This window comes from Daphnia pulicaria, chromosome 4 (assembly GCF_021234035.1).
Source record: "Daphnia pulicaria isolate SC F1-1A chromosome 4, SC_F0-13Bv2, whole genome shotgun sequence".
Taxonomy (NCBI): Eukaryota; Metazoa; Arthropoda; class Branchiopoda; order Diplostraca; family Daphniidae; genus Daphnia; species Daphnia pulicaria.
Window position 1 is genome coordinate 9,503,260 of NC_060916.1, and position 14,701 is coordinate 9,517,960.

Sequence of the window (14,701 nt, forward strand, 5' to 3'; positions counted from 1 at the left end):
TACATATCTCCAAGTGTTATACAACCAATAGTTGATGGCGTACCGCGGGATCAGCGGATTGCGACCATCGGCCAATCTTCTCAAGTGAAAAAAAAACTAGAGACGTCGTTGGCAAAAGCCAAAAGGAAGCCAAGTTTTTTGGCGGATAAAATGGCCACGATATTCATCAATTGTAAGAGCTTTCGCTGATACGTCCTTCTTCTTTTGTTTTCTTCCCGTTTTTTTAATGGCCACGGATAAGGGTCGAACGAGCAGCAGACTGATGGCTTTGGTGGTTTGGGTTGCCAGCAACAGTTTCATCCATGGATGAAATGAGAATCATTGCCTTGCAGCGTTTCCAGCCTGTTTATTTGCCATCGGTTACTAGACGTTGATTGTTAAGTGGCTAATTGATGGTGAAATAACATCTGACCTGTCGCCTACTAGACGCGTAACACTAGCCCCTCTTACGTCACCCGGAGAAAACGTCTCAGAAATACACCTGAGCTTATTCGCGGTCTCGTATTCACTTTAGGAAATTTCCTAAACAGTTTTTAAATCAGCACTAGCTCTTGGTTTCCAGACTAGAGAGATGACTACATGATGAACTACAACTGATTGATTTCTTTTTTGAAACTTTCTTTCAAGTCATCTTCTTGGCTGTAATACAGCTAGTCATCGTCGTCGTCAAGTTTCCCTATGGCGGTGGCGGTGGTGGCGGGCGATTGGCATTGGAAAGGACTGTGCTGTGCAGCATTCAACTATTCAACTAGTGCTGCGTGTGCTGGCGAGGGGCCTCCAGGGCTGCTGTTGATATGAGCATATGAGCAACCTCAGACTCTGTTGGGTAATACACACAGGGGCAATTGAGCGTCGGATATCAAGCCAGCGACGCATTCTCTATGGAGTGAACCCAGTTGGGTTATATAGTAGTTCTATAGCCCAGGCAGAATCAAGGATCAAGCCGCGCGGAGAAATCAAAAACAGTCAAAAACATTACTGAGCCGAGGTCGTTAGATACAAAGGGGATTCGAATATCGCTAAGCGATAAATCATTGGCCTTTCAATTATATTGTCGGATGTATCAGCTATTTAAGGTAAACACGCGGTCTTTTGTGCACACGGCACTGCTGCTGGTCAGCGTCAACGCGACGATGACTGGCCGAGTCGGCCCGAGTGCGCGCCTCGCGCTCCTAGCGCCTTTTGCCATCCATCTTCGTCGATCGACGATTTTCAAATATTCTGCCATGACACATCAGCCATAAACACTCGTCTGGCGCAAACCATCACTGCCAGTAGTCTCAATTCGGAGGGCAAGGGCAACACAAGACCAACAGCCCTCCACGCTAACACAGACTTAGAATAAACAAACTTATAGCCAACGAAAACTGAGGCTCCTAAATTAATTGCTTAAATGGAACCGAATTTGGCAAGATTTTGGGGGAAATAATCAAATAATAAGTTAACGAACAATTAACCCTATGAGTCAAGAGTCAACATTCTCGTTAATTCAGCATGATTCATCGTGACTCTAACGATGATTTCCTGCTTTTTTAAATCGTTGCGGCAGTATCATAATTTGTTAAATAACGGAATCTTCGCACGTCTTCAGAAAAAACGCAGTCAGCAAAAAAATGTGTAGCTCTTTAGCTCACTTACCACCAACACGTCAATTTTGCAATGTAAAAAAAATTCAAATGAAACATCTATCAGCTTCAGTGATTAAGAAGATTTGAGAATCCCGCTTTTGTCCGCTGGTGGCGCTGGGAGAGCCGAATTCGCTCTTCGTTTTTCCAAAGAGACAAGTTAGATCAGTATAGCTCGCAGGCCATAAACATCTAGTGGACTTTGCGTAAGAAAATCGTAAACAATGGCGGTCTTTTTCCCCACCAAGAGATTTCCTTATTATCTTGCAAATCTCGGCTTTTGCCGACAGTTTAGTAATCCAAGTGGGCCCAGAATTAGAACAGGACTTCAGCTAAAAAAGATATTAACCTTGTCTGGGGCAACCATAGCCGGTGGTGCTTTATTATGGATAGCCTCTCGTGAATATCGTATGCCATCGGTTCACGCAGCTTCAACCAAAATGAGATCAAAGGTAATATAATTTAGTCAACACTTTAAATGTTTAAATTAGTTCTTGGTTAAATATCCAAGATTAATTGTTAGCTAGTCAGAGTAGTACCGTATTAAAATAACAATTGTCTATTTGTATTTTCCCTACACCAACTCTTTGAATGTAGTTTTAAGTAAAGTTTTGATCTCGCTGCTTAACCAACAAGTTTATTGCTTAAGGTCCACTTAAGCTAATGGCAAATTGCCGCATTCTAAGCACAGTGGAGAGAGTGGGTGTGTCCAGTCTCTTCAATAAGTAGAATATACTGTCAGTTACTTTGATTTTTTTCTAGTCCCCGAGCCGATTCTTTTGAATCAAAATTGATATGGAAATGTATGAAATGGAGTGAGGTCGACTGTGCGTGTTTTCCCTCGTTTCTTGTAGTGAATGTCACAGTGAAAATGCTACTATTTTTGGTCGTTAAGTTATTGGTTGTATTTCAGGTCCGTTTCCATGAATATTGGTTTTTAGAAATGCTGTGCTGGCTTATTTTAATCCTCTATCCATTTTTCGTTATCCCTATCAGCCAACAGCTGTGCACTGCAAGTGCATTGAAGCAAGGTAGCAGCTTCCGCATTCGCTCCGGTCTATGCCGACAATGGCGGATTGGGGAAACGAAAAGGTTCAAAAGGAATGAGAACAGCCGGTAGGGGCTTCCGACTTGTTCATATAAACGACCGGTCTGAGCAGAATGCCTTAATCGCAAAACCACATGGCTCGCATTTTCTCATTTCCCATTGTTTGTGCATTGTCCGGATCGACTTTTTTTTTTCTTCTTCCATCGGGTTCTCTCTCCTTAGTGGGTGGGTGTTTATAACTACCGTCTTTTGTATCGAAGTCGATGAGGGAGCTCTACGATGGAACTCGGATTATGATTGTGCCAGCGAAATTTGCTGAGCTTAGGGGTCCCAATTACGAAGAGCTTTCGACAGAATACATGTCCTATCGGTTGTGCCGAAAACAATGAAGGGGATAAAGACACAGCACCATGACAAACAAATCGCAATGGATTGGAAATAGTTTTTCTTTTTTTTTTCCTTTTTTTGTTCGAAAACAAAATCCTGCGCTTTGACCTGAACCTTCATTAACTCTTCAGTTTCCTAACGCTAGAGGAAAAGGTTTAAAAGTTTGTAGTACAGGTATCAGAATAAAAATGCACCTCAGAGGTAGGATTAAAAAAAAGCAAAAGAAACAAAAAAAAAACAAAGAAAAAACAAAGAATACATTGTAATTCAATGCCCATCATTAATGAGTGAGATATGCCTGCAGTGAACCAATTAACAATATTCGCAAAAATCGGCTGTCGGAACTTCTTCAAATTGTCGACTATACCATCGAATTTTGAATGTTCGGTAACATCTCCTGAAGCATGTTTTCAAGTATTTTTAACCTTGACTGGAATGTTGCTGGCATTTCCCATTTGAACGTCTGGTTTATTCTGATACAGAGGGCCGACCCTCAACTCTCACTGTCAACTGTAGTTGACGAGGCATTGCTTTCCCCATGGGAAGGGGGGTGGGGGGTGAGAGTGAGAGATTTGAGCTGTCACCGGTAGAAATATTAGAAGGAATGTATTTTTCCAAGTGCAGGAATACTTCCCACGTCTCTTGTATTCTTTCTTTCTTTTTTTTTTTTTTCATTTACATTTTTTTCTTTTTGGAAGAAGGAAATTAACACATCAGTTTCGGTGTCTTAAAAACGAACGAACCGATCGGCGCTTTGGGTAGTAGAGGACATTCCTTCTCATTCCCGGCAATTCGGTCTGAATGAATGAGGATAGGATGTCATGCTTAAATGACCAAAGGAAAAGAGTATATAAAAATAAATGCTTAGTCCCTTAGATCCCTCGGAATTGGAAAATAATAAAATACAAATTTTTGCTCTTTGAAAGGTTAGGTCGTCTTCACCCAGAGAGGCCTACAAAGCCCTTGTATATTTCGCTCTTTGGAAAAGCGAGAACATCGTTTAGAAATTATGGGAATCGGAATGTTGAAAGAAGGGCTCAACAGACAAAAAAAAAATGTTTTCTTTTTATTGAGCAATGGGAAAATCGGGGGGTTTTGAAAAACAGGTAAGGAACGTAGTTGACTTGTCTCGATTTAAGATATCAAGTTGTAAGGACAACGAAAGAATGCAACTTCAATATTGCACGGTAAGTTGATTTTTTACAGCCGTTCCTAATACAAGAGGAAAGCTTTAGCTGCTGGGCATCCCTAAATAAGCCCCTTTGCAAAGACTGATAAGATTTATTTATTCATCTAGATGTTGTGGTGTGAAAGCTTTAACACCAAGGTCAGCATCCTATTAGGTTACTTTAGCTTAGTGAAGATTGCGCGAGAACTTTCTCCTTTCGAATCTCAAATATTGTGTCAAGTTAATTTTCCAAACAGTTCATTCTAAAATTTCCAAATTGTAAAATACCGAAATTTTTCATTTTTTTAAATTAATTTAAAGAAATTTTTTTGTGTCTTTACCAGAAGTAGGTTTGTCGGAGTTGGAAATGAAAGGAAATGGCTTTTAAGTTACAAGAAAGATCCGGAATTTTTTCATAGATAGATAATCGCAATTTCTGGTCAGGTTAGTCCCCTCAATGACGAAGGATTTATAAATATCTTATCTCTTTATTGTTTGAAAGAGTTGCTTTCGGTCGATATAGAAAAAAACAGTGCATTGGATTTGCCGAATTTGCCAAATCCGGAGAAAAACATTATTTGGATTTGAATTTCATTGATTTGAAAACGCCTCCAAATCCTCCTTTTTTAAAGGAATGGTAAGAAAAAAGGAGGGAAAGGGAAAAGAAAAGGAGGATTTGTAGGCGTTTTCAAATCAATCAAATCCAAATATTTTTTTCTTTCTCTGGATTTGGCAAATCCGGCATGTCTAACACAACGGAAAGAGACAGCGTCTGAATGTGTTATTTCTATTCACAGGGATTGCACTTTTTTTTCCTGGTTCATTGCTGTCCTCCCAGATTGATTGCTCGAATGATTCCAATTAATTTTGTGTTTAAAGCTTGATTTTGTGTAAAATGTCAGATTTGAAACTGAGTTCCTAGTGGTGCAATAAGTTGCGGTTTTGAACTGAAATTAACGTATCGGTAACATAGGTATCGATAGTACGGCTTGGTTCATTTTATAAACTGTTTAGTGATTAAAGTAATACAATTAGATTAAAGAAAACCGCTCAACAGTAATGTCTTAATGACATCTCTTTTTCAAAATGACTTCGAGTTGTAGCGTAGCGCGTGTGAGATGAACATTTATTAAAGCTCTTCTCTCAAACTTCCGTACGAAAAAGGAGTAGTGAAAAATAAGATTCGACAATTATGCTTTGGAAAAATATATAAACACTTCTCCTAATAAATTGAACACTGAATTTATCTTTGCATAGGAAGTTTTTTTTTTTAAATCTTTGACATATCCTATTGACACTTTTAACTACAATCGACTACTATCATGACGAGTACATGTTAATTTTTTGCCTGTATCGATTAAATCTCTGAAAACATTTTTTTATTTATTAGGACGATCCAAAAATCGGAAGTGCAGCTGTTTTATCGCAACTGACTTCGCGTGAGCGTCGCTTCGTTCAGTTTGCTTCTAATGAATTTCGAGGACAGTTGTACATGACTCCTCAGGATTTTTTAGTTAGTACTTTTTTATATTAGGCCTATGTTTAAAATGGATTCTATGTGTAGTTTATTTTTAGGAGTCGGTCATCGAAGGAGAACCTCGACGTAAGTTGTTAAAAAACACGAAATAGTGGAGCAACTGAAGTGAATTAATTTGATACTCGACTATTTCATTATTTCAAAGCTCGTCTGAAACGAAGAAATTTGCAGGAACACAATTTACAAGCATTGCAGAAAGCAACACCTCCCTTGTCAAAAGGGAACTTTCGGACCTTTAGAGACCTTGGGGAACAAGGTAAATCACTAAAAGAAATTTTTAATTATACAGCAGATAAAACTATATTCAAATATTATATTTATAATTTAGGTTTGATATCCTACACTGGTAAATTTGAAAGACTCAATCAGATTTCTAGAAAAATTAATTTTTTATTACTGTTTTAATCTTGCATTCAGAATATTTATTTCTACTATCAATATTGACAAGTAAGTCGTACTATTGACTTTACAACAGAATTCCATTTTTACTGTTTGCTTAAAATATTTGCTGGTTGAATAGAACCAAAATCGGGATTTCACATAGCTTTCAACATGTTCGATACAGATGGAAATGCTCGAGTCGATAAACAAGAATTTATGGTGGTAAGTCTACAGCAACTTCTTTTGATAAACTTATCCATGCCGGGACAATGCTACATAGCTACTATTTTTAATTTGGTTTATAATTTTAAACTTCCACATTACTTTTATTAGTATTATTTTTTTTTTTAAATTTTATTAATTACATTAAATATTTTCAAAGATCTCTCGATCTTGTGTCTACTTCTGTTTTGTTGATGTAATAATTTGGCTCAAAATGAAAATTCCGTTCAAATATTTATTTTCCAAGCACCCGATTTATATAAAATTATGTTGCATGTCTATCTACTAAGTTTTTCTGTTGTAGTTCTTTGGTTTCGTCAACTATTTTGTTTCACATTTTGTTTAGTTGTTGGGTATACTCTGCCAAAAGATTTTTAAAGAAGATATCGTGCGAGGCATCGACCGGGATCTTGTAAGTATAAGACACTATTACCGGCGTACACATAATATAATACTTTCTTAATGTTTGAATCGACATTATTTCTTATTTCAATTAAGCATGACAAAGCATGATAAATATTTCCTTTATCAGGTTTATTTATACGTTTATTTATTTATTTATTTAATTCTGATATTAATATAAATATATATAGATATAAATCGTAATCTGCTACATATAGAAAGTGTAACCAGGAAATATATAATCTAAAATGCAATCTGATGCAGACAGTCTTCCTTTTATGCATCTTTACTGTTCATTTGGGACAACGTAGTTTTAAAATTTTAGAACGACTTTTTACAAATGATTAAATCAAGGCAAAGTAATATGCTTACAGATATCTATATTTTTTGGCTTATAGCAGTATCAACTCTGTAATATTTTCGCTTTTCTTGTATTAATGCTGTGATCAAATTTGGTTTCAGATCACCGGATTTTGCTGTTGTAAATTTTACTTTAGTAGCATTACTTTAGCGATGTCGCTTATTTCCGAATGTATTCTTTCTAATTGTAAAATTTTCCACATAAAAAATTCGTGATCCTGACCGTAACACAGAGAATATGTTCAACATAAATACAATAGAATTAATTTGATGGTGGTGCAATCTAGTAATTAATAAATGTAATGCTTATCGACATTTTAAACATTTTGTAATAATTAGCTGGAGCGGATTTTTAGTCATGCGTACCGCGATAGGCGTGGATTGCCTGTTGCGGCAGGCGACCCAAAAAGCAGTTCAAACGATTTGGTTGTGACGGCAGCCCAGCAGTCACCATCTGGGCAAAACTCCCCGGAAGGAGATGGCCTGCTTAAACGTAATGATTTGGATACAACTTTACTGCTCCATCTATTTGGTAAAGATGGAAACCTGAGTTTGAGTTTCGAGGAGTTTGCCCGGTTTATGCAGAATTTACAGACAGAAGTTCTCGAACTTGAATTTCAGGAATTCTCTAAAGGTGACGCTTTTGGTACTTTCATATTTTACACAATTAAATCCTGAATTTCTTTTGCAGGCTTAGGAACCATTACTGAACAGGATTTTGCTAAAATTTTACTTCGATACACTCAACTAGACACAGCCGCGTAAGTACACTTAGAGCACCGACGTAGGACTTAACATGATTGAAATCACCTGAAATGAGCTAAACGAATCCAAACTTGAAAATTAATTATAGTTTAACCAGTGTTGGATGATGTTCATTTTGTAAGTTTACATTGTTATTATTATGTGTGCTAGATATGACGAATTTCTGGAACGCTTAGTTCAAGGGGATCCTGAAGAAAAGGGAATAACCTTTCCGGAATTCCATGATTTCTGCACATTTCTTAACAACTTAGACGACTTCGCCATTGCAATGAAAATGTACACACTTGCTGATCGTCCGGTTTCGGAAAGTAGGACTGAAATGAAATATTGGTTAACATAATTTTCAAAAACTTAATTCATTTATTTTGAAACATTCCAATTGGTTATTGTAGGTGAATTCCAACGAGCCGTGAAAATTTGCACTGGTGCTTCATTAAGTGAGCATGTTGTACGGATCGTCTTTCTGATTTTCGACCAAGATGGTGATGGCAGATTATCGGATCGCGAGTTCATTGCGATAATGCGTGACCGAATTCATCGTGGATTACAGGTAAACGGAATGCCTCTAAACTCAGTTAACCCTTTATTAAACCGTAAACTTGTTTGCTTGTCGCAGTCACATACGCGTAACGAGGGATGGGACGCTTTCAAACACTGTGTCAAGCAGGAAATAAAATCCCTTAATTAAAATTTGAATTTGAAGATCGAACAAACAAAGGGAAAACAATTATTTCCTTGTTAGGAACGTTCGAATTGCTTTGCATATAATTTCACACTTTAGATTCATATTCTGTACATTTTTTAAACATCTACGTTAAATTATTGATGTGAAGCTTTTTCGATCCACATTCGTCTCTTTACTCCATTTCGAATCAATTTAAGATATTTTTATTTTAAGACTGTGTATTTAGTTATATGAATTTGTTTTGAGTTATAAGCACAGCCTTATTTGTAGGCACTGTAACAATTTACAAAAGTTGTGGTTTTATGAATTTCAATAAATGGTAATGCATAGTTAGAGAATACTTAAACAAATGATTTTCCTTTTGAATTTATTTCCTTGCTTGTAAATCAATCGAGTATGTACGCAGTACGAGGCGAAAGTACATAGTTGGCAGTGCTCAAATGAGGTAGTCTATTTTACATGTCAAACCAAAAGAACTAATACGGCAAACCTTCATCACGCATCATCATAATAATTCTTCATTACTATGAAAGTCATTCGGTCTTGTTAAAATTAGTCGTTTTTCAACAAATTTCACAATTACAAAGGCGGAAAAAACGGCGAATTTTTGAGATCACATGACAGTTCATTGAAAACACAATAATTACGACCCAGTCATTACAGTCAATTGCTCGAGCACCACATAGAAGTTATCCTTGGCTAATTATTTCTGCCAAACATTTCTTTCACATAACTTCCCATAGTTATTTTTATTAGACAAATGGTGAGCAAAACGATGTGAGGCACACGCCAGAAAAAAATAAATCAATCATCATCAAGTGAGGTGGGGAAAACGCGCTAAATCATTTTTGTACATTGCGTCCAATTTGCTGTACAATAGGTTTTCTTTTCCACACTTTCTGGAAACAAATTAATATTTCGAAAAGTGAATCTTCCTGAAATAAACGCGAGAATTGGCAGTAAAAATAAAGTTAAGAAAAATACACGAAAAAATGCTTTAAAAAAATAAGTCTCCCTTTTAAAGACTAACACATGAACACAAATCCGAGAGTCAAGGATATTATTTCGTCGAGTAACTTCACCAACGATTTTCTTCACACACATTCTAAACGCATCTAGTTGTTTTAAGATTGAATTGACTAGGTTACGAAAAAAAAAAAAAAATATTGATGGAAGTATTTGCTTCTAAAAGCCGGAAATTTAACGAATACGGATAGGCAGAAGATTGTACATGCACTCTCGAAAATCCAACAATCGCCAAATTTAAGATAAAGTTCAGTCAATCGTGGGCGTGTGTGATATTGGAAGAAAAAGAACGCCGATGAGGAAAAATTCGCCAAAATGATCAATCGACGATGTAGGCGAATTTTTGATCCGCGATAAATAAATGAAGGCAGAAAGGCTGGAATAACCCTGTTTTCCCTTATTATCTTTATCGGAAAAAGGCTCCTCAAAATTAGCATTAGAGTGTGCAAGCTGCGACGCTTCGGAAAATTTTGGATGTCTTTTGTCATTTGAGGGGACGTCAACGTCAGTGAAACAAAAAGTAATACCCAGATAAGTCAGATACATAATAACGGTAGCTTCAAAATCGGACACATTCATCTCTCGGGGGGGAAACGAAGATATAGTACAAGTAAAAGCGCTTGAGTTGACATGAAGTAAGAAAAAGAAAAACAGACTATCTTTTGCGACGGTGTTTCGATTCATTTTCTTTTGATATTGCTGGTCGGATCAACAATTTCTGCAATTCTATCTGAACAGCGCTACTTAGGTTGCGCACAGCAACCGTTTTATGCGTAACCACTTCTTCTTCCAGCACCCATTGATCAGGTAACCTGTGAATAATCAAACGCGGGATCATATTCACTGTTGAGACCCGTGGGCTAATATAAAAATTTTAGCCTAAACAAGAGGGTAAACTTACACATCTTCGGGAATCCATCGTAAGAGAACTCTTGATTTTCCATTTGCATCCAAGCGTCGGGCAATTATCTACAGAGTCAAAGAAAGCATAAGTTGAATGACAAATAGGAAGACTTGCGTCGTGTTTAATTCACCTGGCTGCGAACAATGAGATCATTGGTTATACAAGAAACACCAACTCGATTTTGGGTCACTTGGGAATTTATCAACTGATGACGTAAGCGTTCCATAACTCCGGAGTCGAAAAAGTCGAACAAACGAGCTAAAGAAATACAAGAGCAATTTGAAAAATACTTTTTTAACGACAACTGTTTTCTTCTTACGGACAAAGCACCTTTTAAGAGCTCCTTAACATAAAATATTAATAACTAAAAATATTCGGTGGGACTAAGTAGGAAAATAATACCTGGTGCAACTTTATTTCGACGGTGTTTGAGCTTCTTAGAATTGCGACGCATAATTTTAGCTGGGGCACTATCACGTTTGATACCATGACCATTACTGCTTTGACCAGCTTCCTGGTTGAAATGTGCATTGACGTGACGTTGAAGAGCAGCCTAACAAAATAGAAAAAGTAGAAAATGTCAATACTTTTGTTTACGGTGGACATGAAATGCGTATATTACCTGTGAATTAAACCGTTGCTCACATAAATCAACGATACAGCGAAATGGCTTGTGACCTCCGTGCAACAGGACATGCCTTTCAAGCCATGCTCTCGACGAAGAAGTTCTGCCCTGAACTTTGCAGCCTTCCCATTGGCAAGAATACAGTTCATCGCAACTTGTAACACCACCAGCAGTTTCTGCAGCAGCATCAGAGCCAGACAATAACGACAATGAAACTGGTCTTGCAGATTGAGAAACAACGTGAACATTTTGAATGTGCTCGAGAAGCGATTGGCCTGACGTCAGTCTGGATTTACAGTGCTGCCAAAGACACTGCAATACACTTACACCAATAGGCAGTGAGAGACCGTTTTTATGGCACGAAGTGACCTGATCGATCGGGAAACGAATCGGAACAGGCCCAGGGGCCTTAGCGGGGAAACCGCAATCAGGGGAGGGTCTAGTGGCAGGCACCGACCTTTCAAATCCTGTATTTTCCGGGAGAGACCGCGGGTTGAAAGAAACGTCGTCACTGTGGTGGTCCACCTGTGCAACAGAAACGATGGCTACTCGTGATGCTGGTAGACGCCAATTGGAATTGCTGAGACAAATTGGAAGTTTGACGTCCTTGTTATCTACATCTGAAAACCTAGTATAATTCCAATGCTGTTTCACTTGAGATGAGAAGAATTCCGTGATCTTCAACTGGCCACTTTTCTGTTGAAGGTGTTTAGCTAGTGGCCAGGATTGGCGCTGATTAGACGAATTCAGTTGCTTAAAACTTTGATTTTTCTCTTCACTTAAAGCATTGCTTCCATTTTTCCTCCATAGTAAAGCGAACCATTTCTGTTTAGCTGCCAAGTCGCCTACGTCTGTACTGGGTCTCTCTTTGATATTTGCAAATGAGTTGCAGTTGGAAATTGATTCTCCAGATGAATGACGGGCACGCTTGCCACGCTCTTGGGCATAAGGGCCATCTGACTTGTGATAACGAGACATTTCTGTCGACGTAGAATCGCTATGTCGGCGACACCTCTTTTGGCTAGTGATACAGGGAAATGGCGACAATACCGACACAGAGGTGCTCCCTAACTGCTTATCGTGAACACCGTTGAGACGACATTTCTTTTTTGAATCGGTTTTTTGTTCTTTTCGGGTCGAATTGATTGCTAAACAATGGTTGGTAGCACTATTGTCCAGCAATGTTGGACTGATTGGGCTTGATTGCGATGAAGAGGGTGAAGCGGGCGAAACTGGTTCTGTGATGTCACTGCTGCTACTCCAAGAAGACGCGTCAGAGCAAGTCAGAGATGCCACTCCACTGGAACATATGAAATTACAAAGACGTACACAAAATCATTAAAAAAATATCAATTTTCATGAACAAGCTTTCATTTTTCAATGGAATCAACATCGCACAATTCAACAATGACATTTTTGGTGGAAACAACGCCCCGGTGAAACAACGGAAATAACTGACATGAATATATCAAACTTGGCAAAATATGACCAACCGTGAAAAGAAAAGAATTGCAACCAAGCAAAATGAGACGAAAATTTATCCAAAACTAACCACTAAATTTGATTTCATCTTTTTTTTTAAGGTTTTTAACCAGTCTTTGTCCACATCGATAACGACCAAAACAATGATAAGCTGTTTAAATGAGTCTTTTTTGTCAGAACAAGATAAACTGTTTGTGTTTAAATATTTAAGCAAATTTACAAATAACTAATAATTTTTTTAACTATAATCGGCATGACTTTTACTGTTTGAATTCTGAAACTATTGATTGAAGAATTGGTCGATTTAACGATTTCTGATCGAACTTATTGAGAGCAAGAGAATTCAAATCATGTACATTTAGCAATGAAGAGAGATTATCTTTAATCCATTATTATTCAATTACATTGTGTATACTTAAGATTTTATAGGAATGTTACTAGTGAATAATATTAGCTGTGCCATACAGAATGCCAAATTTTATCATGCAATGATTCGAATTCAGTTCAGACACAAATGTCTACGTTAATATAGCCGAATTAATAAGAGGCGAAGCATTATTTTGGTTTGGGGCAGCGGGCATCTTAAACACGATAGCATTTTGCAAACGCGACAAAAAAAGAGTAAAAGAATCAGAAATAGAGGATGCTAAGAACAAAAGTTCCCCAGACAAACACCCTAACAAGCTAAAGACAAATCAATTCTCCAAGTATGGCATTCTATTCAAGATCAAACATTGGAACTAGTGGAATGCGAATGTGACACTAACCATAAAAAACGAATTAAAACGAAAATAGCTAATATTTTAAGAAAATGATGAAAAAAATTTACCAAATTTTCATTAACACTATATTGCACAGAATTGGGTACAATGTTGTAATTACAGAATTCATCTTCCAGTTATTGCAAAGAGAATTATTTCATTTGTGTTATTGTTACTTTCATTAATTATCTTTTAGATTTACTGACCTGTCTGAACTTTCTGAACTGTCGTATCTATCTGAGCGCCGACGTTTCTTTTCATCATTGACGAGAGCCGATGTTATGAGTGACCGACGTTGTTGACCATCAAAATGTTCGTTAACAGACATTTCTCGAGTTTCACCACCACTAGTCAGTCGGATTGCTTCATACGCCCGTGAATTGCTTCTAGCCTCATCGGCCATCTTACTCTTTTTCTTCTTGTCAGAATCCGCTGTTTTCTTTGTTGTAGAGGCCGCTTGGTTGTCTAACGGCACGTTGCCCGTTGCCACACCATCCATTATTCGACTGGGTGACGATGGATGCAAGCTGCCACAAGCAGGGGTTTTCACGTTAGTAGTAGAAGAACTTTCGTTTTCATCGTTGTCTTTAACTTTGGATTGATACGAAAGAGTCACAATCTTTGCTGATTCCAACGCTGAATCTGCCATCTTGAATGACGCTAGGAAAAATCCTCTACCACGACTACACAAACCAGTCCCTATTTGACACTTCAGACTACACACACACACACACACACGCGATTTAAGGGTACCTCGACTATCCACAATGCCCACCCCACACAGAGAAAAAACTCCCAGCGTAGAGCACTCTAGCGGTCGAAAAGCGAATATTTTTAATATCTCGTTTCGTTCCTAACTTTAAATTGATTTAGTGTAAAGAGGAATAAGAAAAAAAACTTTGTGTGTCCATAAATTTTGCATTTTTTTATTAAGTAACAAAAATAACAAAATACTATATTGCTGTGTTTGAGTTTCCTGCAACTTCAAGCGACTTCAAGGCATCTGAGAAACAGGACTCCTGGTGTTATGTTGATAATTCCTCATAGAGGGCCTTGCTATCTTCCGGCGCTACTGTCGGAAAAGTTTTCAAGTATTTCCAATTGTTGATGAATTGCCTAAATATTGAAAGATTGCAATCATTATGTAAATAGAAAAGAATCATACAGAATTACAGATCTTATAAAAACAAACTGACCGTTGAATGCGTCCAGACCTGTTCTGTATCTGTAATCTGTATCCATTGTTTTTCAATTGGTCTACTATATTTTGATGGCCTTAAAGTTCTCAGTACACACCAGGGTTGCACGCATCTATTTTTTTAC

General features: G+C 37.6%; 2 protein-coding genes across 4 annotated transcripts; one reads left to right on the forward strand and one right to left on the reverse strand.

The window, feature by feature from the left end:
* The first annotated feature begins 1,800 nt into the window (after positions 1 to 1,800).
* LOC124338040 (calcium uptake protein 3, mitochondrial-like) lies at positions 1,801 to 8,920 on the forward strand. 3 transcript variants are annotated; one of them, XM_046792073.1, is made up of 14 exons: positions 1,801 to 2,077; positions 4,573 to 4,672; positions 5,619 to 5,741; positions 5,804 to 5,831; positions 5,911 to 6,021; positions 6,094 to 6,111; positions 6,183 to 6,212; positions 6,286 to 6,368; positions 6,715 to 6,780; positions 7,470 to 7,764; positions 7,822 to 7,891; positions 8,046 to 8,203; positions 8,288 to 8,445; positions 8,512 to 8,920. In XM_046792073.1, exons 3-14 carry the CDS (start codon positions 5,721 to 5,723, stop codon positions 8,581 to 8,583), a joined length of 1,110 nt encoding a protein of 369 aa, XP_046648029.1. In that variant the 5' UTR covers positions 1,801 to 2,077; positions 4,573 to 4,672; positions 5,619 to 5,720; the 3' UTR covers positions 8,584 to 8,920. The 3 variants fall into 3 exon arrangements, with proteins under 3 accessions (XP_046648029.1, XP_046648027.1, XP_046648028.1); XM_046792071.1 differs by lacking the exon at positions 4,573 to 4,672; XM_046792072.1 differs by lacking the exons at positions 4,573 to 4,672; positions 6,715 to 6,780.
* Positions 8,921 to 9,980: 1,060 nt separating this feature from the next.
* On the reverse strand, positions 9,981 to 14,138 carry LOC124338039 (zinc finger protein jing-like). Its single transcript, XM_046792070.1, has 6 exons — positions 13,585 to 14,138; positions 11,133 to 12,435; positions 10,913 to 11,063; positions 10,641 to 10,768; positions 10,508 to 10,575; positions 9,981 to 10,418 (listed from the first exon to the last, which is right to left on the reverse strand). The coding sequence occupies exons 1-6, from the start codon at positions 14,025 to 14,027 to the stop codon at positions 10,262 to 10,264; spliced, it is 2,250 nt and encodes a 749-aa protein (XP_046648026.1). The 5' UTR covers positions 14,028 to 14,138; the 3' UTR covers positions 9,981 to 10,261.
* Between the last annotated feature and the right edge of the window lie 563 nt (positions 14,139 to 14,701).